The sequence below is a fragment of the Leptopilina boulardi genome, unplaced genomic scaffold, assembly GCF_019393585.1.
Source record: "Leptopilina boulardi isolate dan_hultmark-lab unplaced genomic scaffold, ZJU_Lbou_2.1 LbouV2_302, whole genome shotgun sequence".
In the NCBI taxonomy this organism is placed as follows: Eukaryota; Metazoa; Arthropoda; class Insecta; order Hymenoptera; family Figitidae; genus Leptopilina; species Leptopilina boulardi.
The window spans coordinates 2,174,863-2,196,031 of NW_026137866.1; the positions used below are offsets into that span (position 1 = coordinate 2,174,863).

The following is a 21,169-nucleotide window of genomic DNA, read 5'->3' on the forward strand; positions in this document are numbered from 1 at the left end:
TTATTTTGTATTAACAGAACATTATTTATAAATTCTTTCCTTTAACAATAATAACAATAACAATATAATTTATTTAAAAATAATAAAATTTGATAAATACAATATTTATATATAATAAATTATTATTACGCGTAACGGAACAATTAATATTTATCAATATTTACTTATATAGTAATTTTCAATCAATGAATAATATTTATATTATTATATATATAATTTATAATATATTCCATTATATTTTTGTAACTTAATTTTAATTTAATTTAATATTAAAAAAAAAATTATTAATATTTAACATTATTTTCTTACAAAATATTTTTAAACTATTTTTTTACGCTTCTTTCATTAATTTTTTAATCAGATTTTATTTCTTCCGAACCATTTACAATTTTCTTATCAAATTTTGGTTTGAAATTTCTTGTTCTTGGTGAAAATTTATTTAATCGTACTACTTTTGGTTTTTCCATGGACGCTTGATCAATTTTCTTATTTTCCTCAGATTTGACAATTTTCTCTTTAATTGCATTATATTTTAATTTATCGACAGAACGATTTTTTCCATAAATTCTTGTAATATGCGACGGTGGTGTAGTAATAATTGTTGTTGCTTCATTTTTTACAGTGGAATTTGATTTTAAATTATTAGAAGTAGTATTTTTTAATTTACTTCTAAAACGTCCGTCAAGAATGGAGATTTTTGGTTTTTTTAATTCAAATCTAGTTGAATTTGATTTTTTTATTTCTTTATTTAATGGTTTTCTTGATCTTGATTTATTAATAATTCGACTATCACTAACTATGGAAATTTTTGGTTGTAATTTTTCATTTTCCTCGGAATTTTTTATTTCTGTTGTTAATTTTTCTTGAGAATTTTCTCTTGTGTTAAATAACATTTTTAATGGTATATCATCTTCGAATGATTTTAATTTTTCATCAGATATTATTTCCTTTGTTTTCAATTTTTCTTCAATTTGTGATTTTGTTAATTTTCTTACAGGTTTTATTATTCTTTCTTTCTTTGCATTTTCATTGATAAATTTCGAATCTTCGGATTTTGGCGTTTCTTCAGATTTTATTTCTTTTTGTAATTTTGATTTTTCTCTTGATACTTTTAATTCTTCTTTGACGGCCTTGAGGTCTTCTTTTACGGCTTCTAAAGCATCTTTAATGGCCTTTGAATTATCTTCAATTGTTATTTTTTCAATTTTTGACGGAATTTCTATAGTGGGTTTTAATTCTTTTTTGATAGTTAATTTTTCTGATTCTTCTGTTTGATTTTTAATTTTCGTTTCTTGATTCTTTGAATTTTCTTCGTTGTCTTTAATTTCTTTGGTGTTAATTTTTAATTTTTCCTCGGGATTAATTTTCAATTCTTCTTTTGTATCTTTAGATGAAAGGTCTTCATTATTTTGTGAATTTACTTTCGCAGTTTCTTCTTTGATAGCTTCTGATTCTTCTTCAACTGTTTTTAATACTTGTTCAAATCGTTTCGATTCTTTTAGGAAAAATTCTTTAACTTTCTCGGCTGTCAATGGTTTTTCCATTTTGTTGTCTTTTTCTTCTGTTTCTTCTGTAACTTTAAGTTCTTCGATTTTTTTATTCTCCGTAATATCTTTTGATTTATTTTCCTGTTGGGAATTTTTCTCCTCTACGATTGGATTTAAATTTTTATTTTTAATCTCACGATTTCGGGTTCTTATTCTGTTTGTTCTCAGTCTTGATTCATTTCGCACATTTTTTTTCTCTTCGGATTCAGATTTGGAAACACTTTGCGAATCGGAAACCTTTATTTTATCATCTTCAGCTATTGAAATATTGAATTTATTATTCGTGGATCGATAATCCCAGGGATAGGATGCTGATATTGTTTTTAATGATTCATCAATTTCCGTTACGTTCGAAATTGAATCATTTGAATTAAAATTTTTATTAGAATCTATTGAATCATAATTTTGACTGTTGCGAATTTTTTTTGAATTTTCAATTTTTTTATTCCCTTTAGATTCCTCGATATTGTCAATTTCGGAAAATTGATAAATTCCTCTATTTTCAGCTTGTGAAAGATTTGGTGCCTCGACTTCTTGAATTCCTACATTGGAAATATATTCTTCCTCAATATTTGCGTGACTAATGTTTAATGGTAAATTGACAATTTTTAATTCTGTTTTATAAGCACCAAGTCCTGGATATGGTTGTGATTCTCTTTTTGGTCCAGATGATGATTTTAAATTATTTCCATTTGTCACGTAAATTTGATTATTTCTGTTATTTGAAATATTTTGACCGAATGAAGAATTAAAAAGAGGTGGATAAAGTGGTAACGATTCTTTATTTTCCGATATTTCCAATTCTGAAGTTTGCGATCTTTGAAGATTATTAATATCCTCTCGAGCTGATGAGAATTGACGATTTTCTTCTGATCTATAGAAAAGCAATTGTCCTGGATCTTCTTGATTATAACTTTCCACTGGCGGATCGTATTGTTGAGACTGAAACGTGAAAAAATTTTCTAAAAAAAAGTATTAAAATTTAAATTCAAATTTCAATTTTAATTATTAATTATTAAAAAATTAAATTTTTAAAATCTGGAAAATTTAACAATTATAAAGAAAATAATTGAAATTAAAATAAAATAAAATCTCTCACCCAGGCTGTAAATTGTTGTGGTTCTTCGATATCTTTCGTTAAAGTAGAAGAAAATTCAGTTCCCTCATTATCAGTTGAATGTTTTCTAAAAAAACTGGGATTAGCGTAAAAATTTTCCTTCACCGTTGGTATATGAATTGATGATGATGGAATAATGGACGACCATGAATTATCAACTGGATAATGAGCTGATTTATCAAATAGTCCCTCATGTGAAAAATGTGGTGAAATAATTTCACTTTGAAAATTTGAATTTTCCACTGGTAATTGATGAACAGTATCAAATTGAACGAGTGGCAAATGATTTTCAAATTTAATTTCTTTCTCCAATGGTTTTTTCATCATTAAATGAATAACAACATGATTTGCTTCATTTTCTGTATCAGCTGCACGAATATAAACATTATCACTCATTCCTGGTACTTTAACTGGACCAATTAGAGGACCTTGACCAATTTTATCATTTTTATCATTGTTGTTACCAAAAATTTTCTTTAACCAACCCCAAAAACCTTTTTCCATTTTTTTTGCACGAAAAAATGGTTCAATGAGAACGAGTTTAGTTTTTTCTTTATCCTGTTGTGTGGGTTCAAAAAAAATTGGATTTTCAATTGATGACCAATGATTGTCAGTGAAAATTGGCGAGATAATATTTTCTGTATGTCGAACATTTCGAGGTTTTTCTTTCTCCTTGGATTGTTGAAAATTTTCTTCCACTGAGGAATTGACATTTGCAATTGAAATCGATTCTTGAGTTGTTAAATCCTCGAGTCTGAAAATTAAAACGAAATTTTTTTTTAAAAATGAATTTGAAAAATAGAAATTTAATATTAAAAAATATGAACCTATTTGGATCCTCAGTTTTGGCAAAAACAATGGAAAGCAGAAAGGCTTCGATCTGAAATAAAAATTTTAATTTTACATTCGAATTAGTATAAAATTACAAATAGTCATATAAATTTGTAAATTTTTAAACTATTGGAAAATATAAACATAATTTTAAAAATAGTTTAAAAATAAAAATTTATTCAAAATTCCATTTTTTATGTTTAATATTTATATTCAATATTTTATAATCAATCGAAATTAAATTAATTTTTTTTTAATCACTCACCGCTATAAACCAAGAGATCCTCATTTTGTCGAATATTTGATCTGAAATTGACTAAAAAATCACAATCACTAAAAACACTTTACAAAATCTCATTTTGAGATTCAAGTAACGTCAAAAAAGTTTTTACGTTTCACTGAATAAAAAAGAAAAAATTCTTGTAACAAAAAATAAAACGGACACAAATTGTCTATTTTTTTTTTTTAAATAAATATTGTCTTAGTCACTTGATTATTATAGAAACACAAATCACAGAGTTTATAGTTTTTAATAATAAAAAAACAAATGATGCTGTTGTTATCGTGAAGTCTACATTTTGACTGTGATGATTCCAATGGAGGTGCGACTATTTCAAGTTAATGAACGAGTTTGTCGACTTGCGTGGAAAATAACAATAGCGTGAAATTATTTCTTTGGCCTTTCTATTTAATTCCTTTGGAATCTATGATTACTGTTCAATCTTCACCGGATTCTTTTGTGAGATTATACTCGAACATGTTATGAGAAAGTATATATTCTCTTGTTCATCAAGAATAAATTATTATTATATGCGTTCTGCTCAAATGCTGATGAGTGATGCGATTTCATTACGGAATAATAATGAATGTTAAATGAATCTAACATGAGAGGTGTATATCTTCACTTTCATTACAGACATGATCGAATATTTATTTCCTAATTTGCTCATTTTCCTTATTTTTATATATATTTTTTTTAATAATAATAAAAAGGAATTTTTCAATTTGTTAGAAGATTTTCTTTTTAAAAGCCAATTCTTATTAGATTACAAATTAGATTTTCAAAAAAATGTTTTCTAAATAGTTTTCATTTTTAGATTTATAGTAGAAAAAATTTTTTTTAATTCAAAATTTATTTTTTTTTTTTTATTAAAATTAATACAAAAAACGAACGTTATAAACAATTTACAACAATTCTAAATAAAATACTATTTTCTTAATATAATTCTGCAATTAAAAAAATTTTAAATCAAAATTTTTAATTTTTTTATCTGAAAATATAATTTAAATTGAAAATTCAATTTTTTAATTAGAATTAATTTCTTCTCATTGAAAAAATTAAATAATTTTAATTTAAAATTAAATTGAAAAAAATTATTAACTTTGTGTAAGATGAGTTGAAGATTTAAGTATTATTTTCCTTTGTCGTTTTCAACTTCTTCTTGAAGGGAAATAATTTTCCTTGACGATCATTTCGATGAAATTGGCTCTGGATAAATTTTTCTAAATAACAAAATAAAAAAAAGAATTATAATAACAATTTTTTTTGACAATCATAGAAAATTGTTAATAAAATGCAATGGAAAATAGTAGCAAATGTTATTTTAAATTTGCAATATTATTTAATTAGAAATTTTTTAATTCGAAATAGAAAAGAATTTTTAAATTAATTCGTCAGTGTATTGAAAATTTGAATTTTATTTGAAATTTATCAGCAAATTATTAAAAAAAAATTTTCTACTAAATAGATCATTAACCCGAAGAAAGTAAATTTCCCTTTCCTGATAGATTCTCTTGTTAATTGTCAGATTTGATGCATTCTGCAAACGTAACATCTGTGCGTGTTTGTTAAAGATGGAAAGCCTCAATATCAACATTTAAAATATATTGTTAATAGCAACATTTAGATTTATAAATATCAAGTTTAAAGGCCTTTCACATTTTTAAAAACACGCGTTCACTAAAATTATTTATTCATATTTCTCTACTTTTTTCATGATAAAATTTCATTACTGTAATATAATTATTTAAAAAAAAGAATTTTTTTTATCTAAAATGTTTATTTAGTCTAAAAAAGAATTTATTTTTCTAGACAATTAATAAAAATATAATTAATTTTCTTTATCACAAAAATTAATAAATAAAAAGTAATAATGATAAAAATAAAGAAAGAAATTCTAATTAATAAAAAAAAGTTATTAAATTTTATTGCATTAATTTAAAATATAAAAATTATAAATTTTTTTACTAATTAAATGAGACAAACAGAAGTATATTAGTTTCGAAATTGGTACATATCTTCATTTGTAAATTTCTAATTGCAATGATAATTTCATGCATGAAATCATGTGTAGTCTCTGTAAAATTTTTAGATAGCTTATGAAATCACATATTTTTTTTTTAGAATAAAAATCTGTTCTTTAAATAAATAAATAAAAGCAAAATTTCAAAAACTATCAATAACTGAGAATCACTCCAAATTACTAATTGAGATTAATGAAAAAAAGAAAAATAAATTATTAATAAAAGACAAATTATAAATAACATTTTTTAATTACTACTGACAATAAAAATAAATTTTGATTTCCCTTCAGTAAATAAATTTAATTTCAAGTAAATTAATAGTCAATTCTTTCGTGTTTGTTTAAGATAAAAATTACACGGTACAAAAATACATTTCCGCGTCTCAACACGCAATACCGCATCTTTATTTTATTAATCTATTATTTATTTATGAGTTTTGCAAATTTAAAATAGCTGTGTAACGAAAGAGTAAATTTATCAAATTGAAATTTAATTTGCAAAAAATTGAGTAAGAAATTTGAATTTTCGTTAAATATTTAAGAAATCATAAAAATAATTATTAAAATATCTTACAATTTTTAATCAAAATTGAATCTTCGTTTTCCATCGAAGCGAAAACCATAAGCTGCACTATTTGGAGCACCAACGAGAGCTGGATTTTTATAAGTATGAAATGATCCATGAAGATGTGGTGGCCTCACGACATTTTGTTCATCTCCTTTTACATAAAATGCTTCGAATTTTCCTTCCGGCAATAAAATATCTTTTAGCGTTTTATCATTTGGATCGTATCCAAATGTTGTTGCAATCAAACACAACACCAAAATTATCTAAAAGAAGAAAAATATTAATATTCAAATTAATTTCTAATTTTTTCTAAATTTTCAAAATAAAATTCAATTGAATTTTATTTACATTATTTACTTACTATAGACATTGTTGAAGGTTTCTTCCTTTCAGTTCTCGTTTTTTTTATGCCTTTAAAAAGAAAATAAATTATAAACAGAAAGAACAAATATTAATTTTTTTTTTTTATTTGACAAATAAAAATAGAAAAAAAATTGGAAAATTTCTTTCATAAAATAGAAAAATGACACTGAAGTTACCAACGTTGAATCGACGAAAAGAATTTTTGTTTTCCTAAGATTGAATATTTCCCCGCCTTGGTTGTGAATTTTTAGTGTTTAAGGATGTATTTGGGACCAAAATAAAGAAGTTTCAATTAAAAAATATTGGTTCTTGGCTTTTAAACTAATCTGAAAGCGAAAAATTCGTTCGTTGTTTCGTTGAATCAACGTTGTTAACTTCAGCGTCATATAGAAAAATGGCATATAGATATCAAAATAAATTAATATAATTAAGTGTAATATAAAAGTAATTACTATAATTAATTTAATAAATAATTACAATAATTTTTTATTTAATTATTCTATTTAAATCACATTTTTTTAAAATAAAAATTCGAAAAACAAGTTTATCTTTTAATTATTCGAAAATGACTTCCGCTCTTTATAAAAATTCATAAAAAAAAAACTTTGGAAGTCATATGAGGAAAAAAGCAACGAATGGAAAATATTTTATATATATAAACAAATTATAAAGAATTCATTGCGTGCATGTCATGGATAATATTGAGGTATATGTATGTGTGCGTGATCTTTTTAAGGAATGACAAAAAAATAAAAGAGAAAAAGATAACGAAGTGATGAATATATCTTAAAAACTTACCAAGAGCGAAGCAAAGTAAAAGTGAAAGCCGTTCGTGTGCCCAATCGCAATAAATTACTGAGCCGTTTTGCCTTTATACAAGGCATTGCCTAAGTCGTTCTTCAAGATTCATATATGTCTTGCTTAGACTTCAAGTATGAAAGTATTGCTCTCACAATCAAAAGCTCTTTAATAATTCTTTTTTTTCCTGGATCAAAAAAAAAAAATATATATCTACGGGCAAGTTTTAATTCTCCAATATTCACTTTTCAATTCCAAGGATCATTGCATATCCAATCCCTTTTTCAATTTTTCCTTTTCTTTTCTTATTTGCAAAACTCCAAGAAATATGTTAATGAACTTTGTTCCGTTATTCTGCATTGCTATAAGAATGAAAAAAGTCACGTTAGAATAATGTAGCAAAAGAATGTAGATATTGTAAATTCAATTATAGTTAACTAATCTATTAGTGAACTAATTAACAAATTTAATAATTAATAAATACGAAAGAAGCTTACCTATACGTGAATTTATATTCGTTAATATTATAATTGATTTATAAATTACGATAATAAATTCAAATCTAAAATCATAATTAACTTAAAAATAGTTTTAATAAATTAAAAGTATTCTTGAATTTCTCAACAGTTTTCGCTTTCTTTTAAACTATCAATTAAATTAAAATTAGAACTACAAAATTAATTTACCACAAAACGCAAAATTAGCTAAGACTCAGAAATCATATTACAAATTAATCTTAATAAAAATAATATAAATTTCATGAAATATGTCGTTGTTGAATTTATTCGTATTTACACGAGCAATAAACATCGATTCAATAAATGAAAAATAATCCATTTTTAAATGCATTACAAACTCGTTGTGTTAATTAACATGAGTAGAAAAAAGAAAAGAAACTCGCGAGTATATTTTAAAAAATTTTCATAATTAGAAAAATTCGTATTCTAAATTTTCTTAAAACAAATGTGAGAATTTAAATTTTTCTCCATTTCACTGAGAAAATATCACAACTTTTTTTATATATAGAAAATTATAATTTTTTTTCTGCACTAATTAAACTTGACAATTTTTTTTTTTTTATAAAAGTGAGACTCTCTATTATATATATAGATTCATACAAAAAACACAATTTTTTTTTTTCATTTTTTCGCAATTAATTAATTATTATTGTCATCAATTGATGTACCTTTAATTAATTAAGAAATTATAATTAATTTAAATATAATATAAATTGTGTAATTTATAATAATAATTAAAATTAATTAATATCATAATTAATAAAAGTACTAATTAAACAATAATGATTGTAATTAATTTAGCGTAATTACAGTTTTTCTTTGATCATGTTTATCAGAAATAGAAACATTCGTCGTCACATTCATAAAAATCGGCACTAGTTCAAATATTTATATTATAAATTACATTTAATAAAATATACGTCAAATACACTGGGAGATAATTATTCGTCATATAACTTTTATATTTTTTAATTTAGTATTATTAACTTGATTTGAAAATGTTGATGAAATTCTCCAAAATATTTTTTAAGTATTTAATCATTTTTTTTTTTTTAATTAAAAAATATTTTAGAATTATATTTTATTGAATTTGTATTTTTTATTCCTGAAAAGTTTCTTACTACTATTTAAGCTACAGTACCTTTATCACTTTCTTTTACTGCACTATGTAAATTATCATAATTCTTTGTATAAAAATTCTACGATTTCACAAAGTTAAGTACTGACTATCATATATATTTATTATAATTTAAAAAAGAATTTTTTTTTCCACCAACGAAATTTTTCCTTTTTTATTAAATATTATATCAATGTAATTTTTAAATAACATTTAAAAAATTCCGTTTAGATTTTCAAATATTAGTTTAGAATTATGTAAAAAATTCGAATTTAAAAATTCCGAACCAAAAGGAAATTGAGAGCCTTTGAATATCATCAACTATATTGAATCATAAACTGTAAAATTCCCCCAAAAATTTTTGGAGTCGTAAAACAAATTACGAATTATTTTGTACTTTTTTGTTGTTGTTTTTGTCCCATTTGATAGAAACAATAAAAAAAAATCACCGCATTCAAGAAGACAAAACTATCGAAACTTTAAAAAAAAACAGTCTTTGCCATTTTATATAAAGAAAAAGAAAATCTATTGCACTCATTCATAAAAAAATCTCACATTATTTCGATATTATGCGAATTTGAAATATTCGTTTCCATGAATTTTCGTTAAATATATATATATATATTTAAACGGAATACAAATAAGCATCCGTTTTCGATTTATTTGGCGGCGATGTAAACGGTGAGAACCATGCTATTGAAAATCTTCCAAAAACTGCTTGTATCGATTTCCATCGACTATTTCGTACCCATCGTGCTTCTTCTTTTTTTAATTGTTCTATGCCCTGTAAAAATAGATCATGAAAAAAAAATTCCACAATTTTTTTTTTAAATTTATATAACTACCGTCTCGTCATTCCAAATAGCTTGCAATTGAGTTCCCAACATTACAGCAGTAAAAATGGCAAACAGTAGAGCTTCAATTGACAAAAATAAAAGTAACACCACTGTTGCTGGAGGACTGAATGTCGTGCAATCTCTCCATTCTTGTCTCACGCATGTTGTAAATTGATGAATACAGAGAAGCAACGATTGCAATGAGATTCCCGCAATATAAAACTAAATTTATATAGTTGAAAAATTTCATTATTTGCAGTTTTGAAAATTAAAAATTTTATCTTTCACAAAGATAAAAGATAAAATTTAATTTTGAAAATTAGAGAAAATGAAAAAAAAAACATAGAAAATTAATCGCTCTTACCGTAAAAAGTACAAAATATTTTTGGTTGTTTTCTCCTACGCAATTGTTGACCCATGGACAATGATGATCCATTTTTTTAATACATCTTTGGCAAACAGAACAATGATGTGCTCTGTCGGGTTTAATGGAACAACATTTTGGACATTTAAATATTACTTGTCCTTCCCTGAAGCCCATTTGCTGAATCATCTCCTTGGTTGCATTTCCTTTTGGCACTGCTCCCTGAATAGACAATTTAAATCATTTTTTTTTATTCAAAAATAAATTAAAAATTTATTATTTAATAAATCATAATCAATATTAAATTAAATAAATAAACAATTGAAAATAATCAAATATTTTAGAGTTTCTAATCAATAAAATTGAAGATTTATAAAATAAAAATAAAATACTAAAAATAAAATCATAAAATTCTTACCGGATCTGTAAACATTGTTCTAAGATGAGCAGTAAATGCTAAAAATGCTAAGCCTTGAAAAATTGCCATATTGATACTTGAGTAAAATGTATTTATCGTAGGAATAAGAATAACTGCCATAACTACAAATTCTGCGTAAATTATTAACAGCCATGTAAGTACAGCGCAAATAATTCCACATATATCCTGAAACATAGAAAATTTTTATTTAATTTAATTCAAATGATAATTCATTTGAAATCAACAATTAATTTAATTCACTGAAATTGAAAAAAAAAATCAAACCTTAATACACCAAAATTTTCCACCACAGCATCGATTATGGATATCCTTTTCCCTGAAGGGCATATATTCGTAATCCATGGTCCTTTAACGTTTACGCACATCTAGTTTATTTAATAAATTATAATTTAAATGTAATTATTGATACTAATTTCATTGTCATCACTTAATCTGTGAACAAATACAAAAAAAAATTCAATTCTAAGAATTTATAAACTTCGTCTACTGTTAATATATTATTGTTTTAAGTAAAAAAAAAAAACAATAACAACATTTATGTTTTTCTTGTAAATCAAAAAGCCTAGAAATAATTAATTCAATTACACTATCTGACGTGCTATAAGGTCATTTAAATGAATTTTAATTAAAGAAAATTTAATTAACATACAAATAGATTTGTTAATGTTAAAATACAAAAAGAATTAAATTTATCATTCGAAATCTATGAACAAATACAAGGTTTGTAATTATATTTAAAAATATTATAATAAAATTCTAACCTCAAAATTGAAGAACTGTCAAATCTGTCAAACTGTCAGAATTATCTCCATTAGGCAAAGGATTATTTTCAACTCACAACACATATTTCCTGAGAATAAATATTTCACTAAATTTACTAATTATTAATTTAATTATCACGAGTTTTATCAAAATTTTCTTTCACATGTCAACATTTAATAGAAATTCAATAAAAAAAACGGGATTGGCTCTCACGCCCCTTTACGCATGCAACCTCACATACTCTCATGTTATTACCTACATTTAAACAGGCATATTATTTATTTAACTCCCTTTTTTAAAATAAGTAATTACAAATATAAAAATACGTAAATAATAAATAAATATAATTAAAATAATATTAATAATATTAATATAATAAATTTTTAAATAAAAATAAGACAATAAGTAATTCTATAGTACTTGACATTTATTTGTGCCTCTCCCTTTTTTTTCTTTACAGAATAAATTTTAAAAAATTATATGTGGAATGCACTGTATAAATACAAAACTTCTCGAACTATATATTTAGAATTATTTTTTTTTTTTATACAATAAAGTTTTAAATTTACAATTATTTAAAACTTGATAGGAATAACTCGTGAAACTATTGTCAACTATTGTATACCGAGTTTCTTGGAGTATTTGAATTAAAATCTTAAACAATTATTATACAGAAATAAAATTATCTATACCATAATATGTATGAATGAAATTAATAATAATGTCAAATTTTTTTATATGAATTAAAAATTTGTTTCTAACATAAAACTGTCATTCACACACAATTTTATCTACTTATATCTAAATACAAGTTAAATTTATTTATACTAATGCACTACACCATTCTTTACTTCTCTATCTAAAATTTAATACTTCAATATTCAAGCATTACTTTATAAATCATCCAATATTTGTAATATATATTTTTTTTTGTTTTATTTGTCTTCTTATATTTTCAACTGCAATACTTGTAGTTGATATTTAAATATTTCATTAATAAAAAAGAAAACAATAAGGATGAGATAAACATATACATGGTCGAGTATAATAATAAAATTTGCTAACACATTTTTATGATAAAAACAAAATTCCCCTCCAATAGAGGAAAAATATTCGTCACTTTAAAAATCCAACATTAAAGATATTTTTCACATCTAACAACATCCAATATAACGTCAGCCTTTACTTTGTTTTTTCATCATTAAACATTTAGTTAGAGATTTCATTTGAAAATTAAATCATTTATAGTCGATGTTCGGCAAATTTTATGTACATTTTTTTTTTTTAATTTTTGTTACTTTTCTCTCTCTATTAAATAATACGTTATAAATGCAAATAATTGCAAATTTTTTTTTTTTTAAACCCCCGTTGAAACACGAAGAGTCTGAAATAATAATTTCCCCCAGTGGAGAAATAAATGTATTTTTCACTAATCCTTCAATATTTCCCAAGCGTCATCTTCTAATTTTGAATTATAACCAGGAGTTTCTTTATCAAAGCTCATTAATGATTCTTGTTTTGTTTGTTTTTCTTTAATTCGTTTTGTTGATGTTGTTGTTGTTGTTGATGATGATCGACTTTCCATCGATGCCTCCGACATTGATCGTGGTTTTGATTCCCAATTCCAATCGTGCGAAGATGTATTTGTCGTTGATGCGCTCGATCTTTAGAAAAAAAAAAATTTTTTTTTGAATATTTTTTTCGATAATTTCATTTCTTTAAAAACTTTTATAAAAATTAAATTACTTGAGATTAGAATCAGAAACCAGCGATGATTTCTCATTTGTGTAATCATTTCTATTCAAATTATCCTCATAGCTATTTGAATTTTGATAATTTCCTTGGGAATTATAGCGACTCTGTTCGGAGGAATTGGTTCCGCTAATATCGCCCCATCCTCGTCTACCCAAATCTCCAACCTGTGAATAATTTGAAATTAGTTGTAATAAAAATTTGAAGAGGGAAAAAATTAAAAAAAAAACAATCTAGCGTAACTACCTTAGCAGCTAAAGTATTAACTTGAGAACCAACGTCTCCCAATAGAGTACCTTCTCGTACCTAACAAAATCAAAAATAATAAACCAAAAATAAAACAAAAACAACTGAAAATCAATTTTAATTAAAAGAAATATGATAAAAAATAAAAGGGAATTTTTGTTTTTTTAATTCAGATTGAATTTAAAATTAATAAGAAATTTTAATTAAAAACGAAAAGAAAAATAATAATTAATAATTATTGAATAATTAAAAAAAAAGGAAAATAGTTTAAAAAAAAACAAAGAAGCGAGAAATTGGAAATTATAAAAAATTTTGCAAAATAAAAAAATAAAACATACCTTATCACCTACAGTTTCTGAAATCTCTGATACCTTTTGAGTGGCGTATCCTCCAATTTTAATAGCATTTTCTGTGGCTTTTGTAGCAATTTTTGATGCTGACGAAGAAAAAACGGACCAGCCCTATAAAAAAAATATTAAATATTAATTCTTTCTTTTTTCTAATTATAAAATAAAATTTTATAATTCTTACGCTCGCTAGAGAAGAAACTGCAGTATCGAAAAATTCTTGAGAAGAACTTTTTGGCGGTGCTTCCATTTGATATCCAAAACCTCCGTATTTTCCCCCCTGATTTGGTGGTAGATTACTGTAATTTAATAAATCACTTTGATTAATAATTTACCAAAAAAAAAATATAATTACTGCCTCTAGAAAATAATTTATATTTTTAATTCAATTAAATTTAATATCAATTAATAAACATTTCTTAAAATTTAAATTTTGTACTAAGCAAAAAATTTTCAATAGTAAATAAATATTAAAAAAAAAAAATTACTCTGGACGAAAAGAATTTTCATGTTGTTTTTTGGCAAAGAATGATTCTGTTTGTGATTTCATTGCTGGTGTATTGAAATTTTCATAAGAATCTCCTTGTTCATTTTGGTATGAATTATATTCTTTATTCTCATAAACAGTACTGCTGACAAAATCCTTTGCACTCGATGTAGATGAATTCCATTGTTCACCTTTGGCAGTTGTAGCAATCTAATTTTACAAATTTTTTTTTTTTAATTTACAATTCTTTTTTAAATATATATATATATATAAATGTATACATACTTTATCTCTATAAAGTGCAGCAGCTTTTGTATTATATTTCTGAGAAATAGTCATTGAATCATCCCAATCAGATTGTAATTCAAAGAATTCACGTGCTTTTCTATTGCCACCGACTTTCATTTTTTCTAATTCAATATCTTTCCATCTGTCCATTGAAATTGAACGAACAAATGATAAATGAACTCCAAGTCCTCGATGCTTTCCTGAGCATTCAAGACAAATCCATATACCATATGTGACAGAAACCCATTGTGGATTATGTGCTCCACATTCAAAGCACCTCTGTAAAAAAGGGAAATTAGATTTTTTTTTTTAAATTCTAACAATTAACAAATTATTCTACAAATTAAAAAAATAATTAGAATTTATTTTATTTTTAATTTTACGTTTGACAATTGGTAGTATGGTGAAAGTTATTATTATTTCACGAAATATTTTGATACTTACATTATTTTCATCACTTGGTTTTAATTCAGCTAAAACACGACGTGTTCGTGGACTAGCCATAATTAACTTTTTTTTAATCCTGAATTTTAATTTTTTTGCCACACCACAAATAAATTTTATTTCACCAGCTGTTTCAACGCCATTAAATTTTTAACCTATAAAACGTCACACGTGGATTTAATAGAACCGACCAATCGCATTATGTTATTTCTCATGCTGTGATGTGTACTATTGGCACATATGTCAAAACAATTACAACTCTATTAATTAGAATTTAATTTAATTGTTTATCCTTGTTTCTTTGTTATATTTTAACAATGTAAACAGAAAAAAACAAAAGATGTTAATTACTTTTTCACAGACGACAAAATCTCATTGATTTTAAATTTTTGCGCCACATTGACTCACATCCGGTGGAGCCATTTTTTATTTCGGAAGATTCGGAAGTGACGTTTGTCCAGTTAATTTTTTTTCTTCTCCCTGAAAAATTAGCGTAAGTAACTTTTTCTTATTTTTTATATTTCTATGTGTAAAATTTATTGATAAAAAGTGGAAATATTGAAAATTTAACTATTCCGTTCAGTAGGCGTAAATTTAATCTTTTTTTGTAAAGTTTAAAACTGACGTGGATATTGTGAAAATCTGAACCACGTGCAGATTTAGGTTATGTTTGTATACTAGAGTCGATAAAAATTAAATATATTAAAATAGAATGGCGGACGCTGCTCCAGCCGCACGTGGTGGTTTTCGTGGAGGTTTTGGATCTCGTGGTGATAGAGGTAGAGGAGGTAGAGGAAGAGGTCGTGGCCGTGGTCGTGGACGTGGTAAAGAAGACGCCAAGGAATGGATTCCAGTTACCAAATTGGGTCGTCTCGTAAGAGATGGCAAAATCCGAAGTCTCGAGGAAATCTATCATTTCTCTTTGCCAATCAAAGAATTCGAAATCATTGATTTCTTCCTTGGACCATCTCTTAAGGATGAAGTTTTAAAAATCATGCCCGTTCAGAAGCAAACACGAGCCGGTCAACGTACCCGTTTCAAGGTATGTAATTTCAAATTCATTGAATATTATTTTGTAATTTAAAAAAAATAATTTATTTTCTGTTTTGTTTCTCTCGTTCTCATAATGTTTTTGTGAAATTTATTTTAGGCTTTTGTTGCTATTGGAGACAGCAACGGTCACATTGGCTTGGGTGTAAAATGCTCAAAGGAAGTTGCAACTGCAATTCGCGGTGCAATTATTCTCGCTAAATTGTCCGTTGTTCCAGTGCGTCTTGGTTATTGGGGTAATAAAATTGGTAAACCCCACACGGTGCCATGTAAAGTAACTGGAAAATGTGGTTCAGTTCAGGTGCGTTTAATACCAGCGCCACGTGGTACTGGAATTGTTTCAGCACCAGTTCCCAAGAAACTTTTGCAAATGGCTGGAATTGAAGATTGTTACACATCAGCAAGAGGTTCAACTTGTACACTTGGAAATTTTGCTAAAGCAACTTATGCCGCAATTGCAAAAACTTATGCATATTTAACACCAGATCTTTGGAAAGATGTTGCATTGTCAAAGCCACCATATCAGGAATTCGCTGACTATCTATCGAAAGCTCATCGTCCTATTCAGGGATCAAGACCAAATGAAACTGTTTAATTTCAAATAAATAGTTTTCCAAGACACGAAATTTTGAGTTTTTCTTTTAAAAAAAAAATCCAATTTGCAAAATTTTACCTAAATTTAGTTTAAAATTGAATTTCAATAAGAAAAAAAAATTGACTAGAAATTTATTATAAAATTATTTATAACTAATTTTATTATAATACATTTTTTAAAATAAATTTTTACAATTGCATATTGACTGACATTAAAAAATGTTAGTTTGTGTAAAAAAAAAAAAAGTCAAAAAAATTATTTCGTAATGAAAATGTATTTACATTTGACTATAGCCTCTATTTCACTAAATTTTATATTCAGTTAAAGTTGGTCAAAATTTTATCATTATTATTAAATCAAATACTTTTAATGAATATAAACAAAAAGTTGAAAAAAAAATCAATTTTACAACTCTCACTGAATACTGTTTAAAAAATAATAATTTACAAAAAATGCTCTCACTATTGCTTCTTATGAATAGTAAAGTGATTTCATATACTGCAATCTTAAGTAATAAAAATACAATTATTTATACACAAAATTGTACGTCTAATTACAGAAGGCTTCTTAAAATATTCTATATTTGGAGCTCAAGTGACCTGATCAAAAATTAATTGATCACATATTAGGCACGAGTCGTAGAAAAATATTATTTAAATGGCTGACAATGTCGATTTTTTTTCACTGCTATAAATAAATTATTGTAATTTTTGTCAATATTTTCAAAAAAATTTAAATCCCCTATGATTTTAAACCTCGATGTTTTCGTTTAATTCGAGCGTATGGTCCAATATCCGGGTCCATTACAAAATCGTATAAAACAGAAACCCAAGAATCATGATGCGGTAAATTGTCATAAAATTCTGAAGCTATTCTCTTTACCTAATATGGAAAATTAAATTAATATATTTATAGATAAAAATGAAGTATAATTAAAAATTTTACCTCTGGCAATCGTGATCCTGGAACAGCAGGAAAATCATGATGTTCATTGTGATAACCAACATTGAATGTGATATAATTAAGAGGACCATAATAACTATATGTTTCGTATCCTTTTTTATACATATAATGTTCAGATATAAAATGACCAGCAACTGGATGAACACCCATTGCCATAACCGAGCCAAAAATAAAATAAACTAAAATTTTACCACCTTGAACAAAAAAAAAAAAAGAAATTATAATATCTAATTTTTAACAAAAATTTTAAATATTTTCCCCTTACCTAAGAAATACCAAACGAGAGCATCAAAAATAAGTTGAATAATCAAATTTACATATTCTAATGTTGTTGGCACTTTTGGATAAGTGACTAATGGACGAAATGCATAGAAAAATGGTTGTAAACAAATCCAGAAAAATTTACCCAAAGTTGTACAAAATAATTTCGCTTCAATTAAAGTCGGTAAATCCGTGTCTAATTTCTCATCACCTTGATACTATTAAAAAAAAAAATTATATTGACAAATAATAATAGAATAATATTCGAAATAATTAAAATTTTTAATTAAAATACATACACGATGGTGTTCTAAATGATATTTTTTAAAACTAATAGAAATTGGAATTCCAATCGGCAAGTTAGCGAAAAAACCAAATAATTTATTTGCCATAGGTCTTGTGTGTCCAAAGGCAAGATTGTGTGCAATTTCATGAACAGCTGAAAAAAAATTGTATTAATAAAACTTATTTTTAATTAAAATTAATTATTATAGTTGAAAATTTAACATAATTAATATATATTTTTTAAATTCATAATTACCCAGCATTAATGAATGATTAATCACTCCTCCAAAGCAATATGCCATTAAAAAAAGCATTGGATAACTTAAATCTTTTACTATAAACATTGAAGCAAATTGCACTAAAACCATTCCTGTGACTACCCATTTAAAATTAGGATCATAGCCAAATAATTTTTTAATTTGTGGATATTTTTCTGTAAAAAAATTTGTTCTAAATTAAACGCTGTCATAAAAAAATATAATTTTATAAGAAATTATAAATATAAAAAATAAAAATGAGAAATAAGAAGCTAAAAATGCTAAGTTTAAAAAATAGTTTGATAATGTTACTCTTATCTTTTAACAAATTCTAACCAGGTACTCAATAAAGATAAGAAAAATGACTAATTCAAGTGTTTTACCTAGAATTAATTTTCGACGACTTGCGTGTGGTTCCTCTGTGTAAACCCATTCAAAATCACTTCTCGAAACATGTTGTCCCATTTTTTTTTTTTTTTTTTATAGAAAAATCAACTTTTACAGTAAGTTCTTTGCATTGAAGCGCAATTTATAATATTACCGGTATGAATTGTTTATGGAAAAACAAGATTTTTGCTAACTACGTGACCGGTATAAAAATCAAGGTGACTTTAATGTGAAAACGTTTATATTTGACAATTATAATGAAACACTTTAAATAATTAACACTTTTCTTCTAGATTCTTCAACAAAATGTTGTAAAATATACAATAAAATGACAGGTAAATTAAATTACGTTTTACGTTAACATTATCATCGTTAAAATTGACACTTATCTAAAATTGAGGTTATAAACTGATGGGAATGAATCAAATCAGCCAATGAAAAAATTTTCTTACATTTAGTGTGTCAACCAATAGAATTAATGTATATAGTAGAATTTAATTTATGGCGGAAAATTTAAAATCAGATTTATAATATATGTTTAATTAATAATAAAAATTGTAATTTAAAAAAAATGAGATCACTATAGATGTCAATAATTTGTCGTTACTTGAATTACAATAAAAATTGTGACTATCTCTGTTTCTCTCTCTAGCATATAACCTCTAACTTTACTTGCATCCGCTGCATCTCATTAAAGTCAAACACACCAAAAAAAAACCCAAATGTTAATTTACAACGTAATAACGTTGGAAATTTTTCTTTTTACATAACGTTAAAATATTACTATCAGAATATCAAAAATACGAATATTGTTAGTATTTTAAATTATTAAGTGTGTATTAGTAAAATTACAAACCTTTGACAATTTAAAATTACATTTTGATTTAATTTAATGTTTTTTTTTTTTTTCAAGTGCAGGACTTTAGCATCCGGGAAGTGACCCAACTGACCCGAACAGTCAGTAGTGACGATTGTGGTTGTCTTTCAACAAATATGAAGGGATCAATTTTCATTGACGAAGAAACTGGAGAATGCTTCGATATTGATGAACGTCATCTACAGGTGTCAAACAACGTGGAAACTGGTGAACCTGAGATCGACGTTCACACAAGACGTATACGTCGAAAAGTGCCTTTCCAAGTAAATTTATTTAATTTCCTGAGAATTCATTTTTCAAATCTGTTTTTTTTCAAGTTAATTATAACTTTTGTTTTTAAGTACCTAACCTCCTTTACTTTATTTACATTTATTTATTATTACTTTTTAAGTGAAGCAAAAATAATTATTATATTATCGGCTTAAAGAATCAAAAAGCTGATTTTTCAGGATAAAAAAAAAAATTGAAATTTTTCAGATTCCTAAAGATATTCAAAAATCAATTTCAAAGAAGAAAAAATATGATAAATTCATGGATATCGATTCAATTCCGGATGGTGAAACATTTTGCAGGATAAATCCTGTTTGTCTTTTTTTACCAGCAATAATTTACTTCAGATGGTTTGTTACTGCATTGTTTTTAATGGAAGTGATTCTTCACGTTTATTCACATCGTAAAAACAAAATTTTAAAGAATTCCAATGTTTATTATCAATCTCCATTTCATGGAATTTCATCAGAATTTTGCGCTCTCTGTCAAAGTGAAACATGCATGAATCGAGTTGATAAAATGCAACAAGCAAGAATGCATCGATTTTTAAAACAATGCAATTACATGAAAAGAATTGTCACGTGATTAAAATTTCACGTTTATTTCTCTTATAAATTCAAAGATCTCGTAAAATTTAATGCGAAAATTATTGAATTTCTTTTCTATTTTAATTAAAAACTATTTTTCACGAGATCTTTAATTTTTTTTTTTTTTTATTCACAAGGTTTCAAATTAACAAAACATTGTGATTTATTTTATATTATAATCTTGAAATATTAGAAGCAACGATGACACAAAAAAAATGAAATTAACTACTTAATTTAAGAAACGAAGCTCAAATTTACAATCGTAGTGATCACAATTCCTCTATTATTAGAAGTTGACAATTAAAAATTAACAACAAATAAAAATTAATTTTCGTAGATATTTTAAAAAACGACAAATCAAAATTATTATTTTAAGTCAAAAAATTTTTTTGTTAATTTTTCTTATTTCAGAGTGTAAATAAATTGACTATTATTAAAATCTGTTTGTTACACCACATATAATTAATATTAAAAAATAACTATTATTTTTCTTTTCGTTTTTTTTTTTTT

At 25.0% G+C, this 21,169-nt stretch overlaps 7 protein-coding genes across 15 annotated transcripts; 2 read left to right on the forward strand and 5 right to left on the reverse strand.

Moving 5' to 3' along the window:
* Nucleotides 1–139: 139 nt before the first annotated feature.
* Nucleotides 140–4,264, reverse strand: LOC127282831 (putative uncharacterized protein DDB_G0267840). The gene is made up of 4 exons (XM_051307358.1): nucleotides 3,761–4,264; nucleotides 3,492–3,544; nucleotides 2,647–3,418; nucleotides 140–2,489 (listed from the first exon to the last, which is right to left on the reverse strand). The coding sequence occupies exons 1-4, from the start codon at nucleotides 3,782–3,784 to the stop codon at nucleotides 354–356; spliced, it is 2,985 nt and encodes a 994-aa protein (XP_051163315.1). The 5' UTR covers nucleotides 3,785–4,264; the 3' UTR covers nucleotides 140–353.
* A 2,108-nt stretch (nucleotides 4,265–6,372) lies between these two features.
* Nucleotides 6,373–7,676, reverse strand: LOC127282841 (uncharacterized). The gene is made up of 3 exons (XM_051307375.1): nucleotides 7,528–7,676; nucleotides 6,728–6,777; nucleotides 6,373–6,629 (listed from the first exon to the last, which is right to left on the reverse strand). The coding sequence occupies exons 2-3, from the start codon at nucleotides 6,734–6,736 to the stop codon at nucleotides 6,378–6,380; spliced, it is 261 nt and encodes an 86-aa protein (XP_051163332.1). The 5' UTR covers nucleotides 6,737–6,777; nucleotides 7,528–7,676; the 3' UTR covers nucleotides 6,373–6,377.
* LOC127282837 (palmitoyltransferase ZDHHC3) lies at nucleotides 7,527–11,790 on the reverse strand. Of its 2 annotated transcripts, XR_007843256.1 has the most exons (7): nucleotides 11,563–11,790; nucleotides 11,066–11,233; nucleotides 10,781–10,966; nucleotides 10,363–10,584; nucleotides 10,008–10,220; nucleotides 8,025–9,946; nucleotides 7,527–7,889 (listed from the first exon to the last, which is right to left on the reverse strand). XR_007843256.1 is itself a non-coding variant. In XM_051307365.1 (6 exons), exons 2-6 carry the CDS (start codon nucleotides 11,141–11,143, stop codon nucleotides 9,788–9,790), a joined length of 858 nt encoding a protein of 285 aa, XP_051163322.1. In that variant the 5' UTR covers nucleotides 11,144–11,166; nucleotides 11,563–11,790; the 3' UTR covers nucleotides 8,283–9,787. The 2 variants fall into 2 exon arrangements, 1 of the variants encoding a protein (XP_051163322.1); XM_051307365.1 differs by lacking the exon at nucleotides 7,527–7,889 and having other exon boundaries at nucleotides 8,283–9,946; nucleotides 11,066–11,166.
* Nucleotides 11,791–11,972: 182 nt separating this feature from the next.
* On the reverse strand, nucleotides 11,973–15,298 carry LOC127282833 (ADP-ribosylation factor GTPase-activating protein 1). Of its 3 annotated transcripts, none has more exons than XM_051307361.1 (8): nucleotides 15,128–15,298; nucleotides 14,681–14,962; nucleotides 14,397–14,605; nucleotides 14,093–14,207; nucleotides 13,933–14,022; nucleotides 13,562–13,621; nucleotides 13,310–13,482; nucleotides 11,973–13,227 (listed from the first exon to the last, which is right to left on the reverse strand). In XM_051307361.1, the coding sequence occupies exons 1-8, from the start codon at nucleotides 15,185–15,187 to the stop codon at nucleotides 12,993–12,995; spliced, it is 1,224 nt and encodes a 407-aa protein (XP_051163318.1). In that variant the 5' UTR covers nucleotides 15,188–15,298; the 3' UTR covers nucleotides 11,973–12,992. The 3 variants fall into 3 exon arrangements, with proteins under 3 accessions (XP_051163318.1, XP_051163317.1, XP_051163319.1); XM_051307360.1 differs by having other exon boundaries at nucleotides 13,900–14,022; nucleotides 15,128–15,297; XM_051307362.1 differs by lacking the exon at nucleotides 13,562–13,621.
* A 167-nt stretch (nucleotides 15,299–15,465) lies between these two features.
* LOC127282838 (40S ribosomal protein S2) lies at nucleotides 15,466–16,803 on the forward strand. Its single transcript, XM_051307367.1, has 3 exons — nucleotides 15,466–15,620; nucleotides 15,839–16,169; nucleotides 16,278–16,803. Exons 2-3 carry the CDS (start codon nucleotides 15,840–15,842, stop codon nucleotides 16,770–16,772), a joined length of 825 nt encoding a protein of 274 aa, XP_051163324.1. The 5' UTR covers nucleotides 15,466–15,620; nucleotide 15,839; the 3' UTR covers nucleotides 16,773–16,803.
* A 228-nt stretch (nucleotides 16,804–17,031) lies between these two features.
* On the reverse strand, nucleotides 17,032–19,068 carry LOC127282836 (sphingolipid delta(4)-desaturase DES1). Its single transcript, XM_051307364.1, has 6 exons — nucleotides 18,922–19,068; nucleotides 18,538–18,714; nucleotides 18,296–18,435; nucleotides 18,001–18,214; nucleotides 17,718–17,929; nucleotides 17,032–17,654 (listed from the first exon to the last, which is right to left on the reverse strand). The coding sequence occupies exons 1-6, from the start codon at nucleotides 19,001–19,003 to the stop codon at nucleotides 17,514–17,516; spliced, it is 966 nt and encodes a 321-aa protein (XP_051163321.1). The 5' UTR covers nucleotides 19,004–19,068; the 3' UTR covers nucleotides 17,032–17,513.
* LOC127282839 (uncharacterized) lies at nucleotides 18,994–21,098 on the forward strand. Of its 6 annotated transcripts, none has more exons than XM_051307368.1 (4): nucleotides 18,994–19,143; nucleotides 19,219–19,260; nucleotides 19,839–20,065; nucleotides 20,280–21,098. In XM_051307368.1, exons 2-4 carry the CDS (start codon nucleotides 19,254–19,256, stop codon nucleotides 20,655–20,657), a joined length of 612 nt encoding a protein of 203 aa, XP_051163325.1. In that variant the 5' UTR covers nucleotides 18,994–19,143; nucleotides 19,219–19,253; the 3' UTR covers nucleotides 20,658–21,098. The 6 variants fall into 6 exon arrangements, with proteins under 6 accessions (XP_051163325.1, XP_051163330.1, XP_051163326.1 ...); XM_051307373.1 differs by having other exon boundaries at nucleotides 19,844–20,065; XM_051307369.1 differs by lacking the exons at nucleotides 18,994–19,143; nucleotides 19,219–19,260 and adding an exon at nucleotides 19,519–19,757.
* The last annotated feature ends 71 nt before the right edge of the window (nucleotides 21,099–21,169 follow it).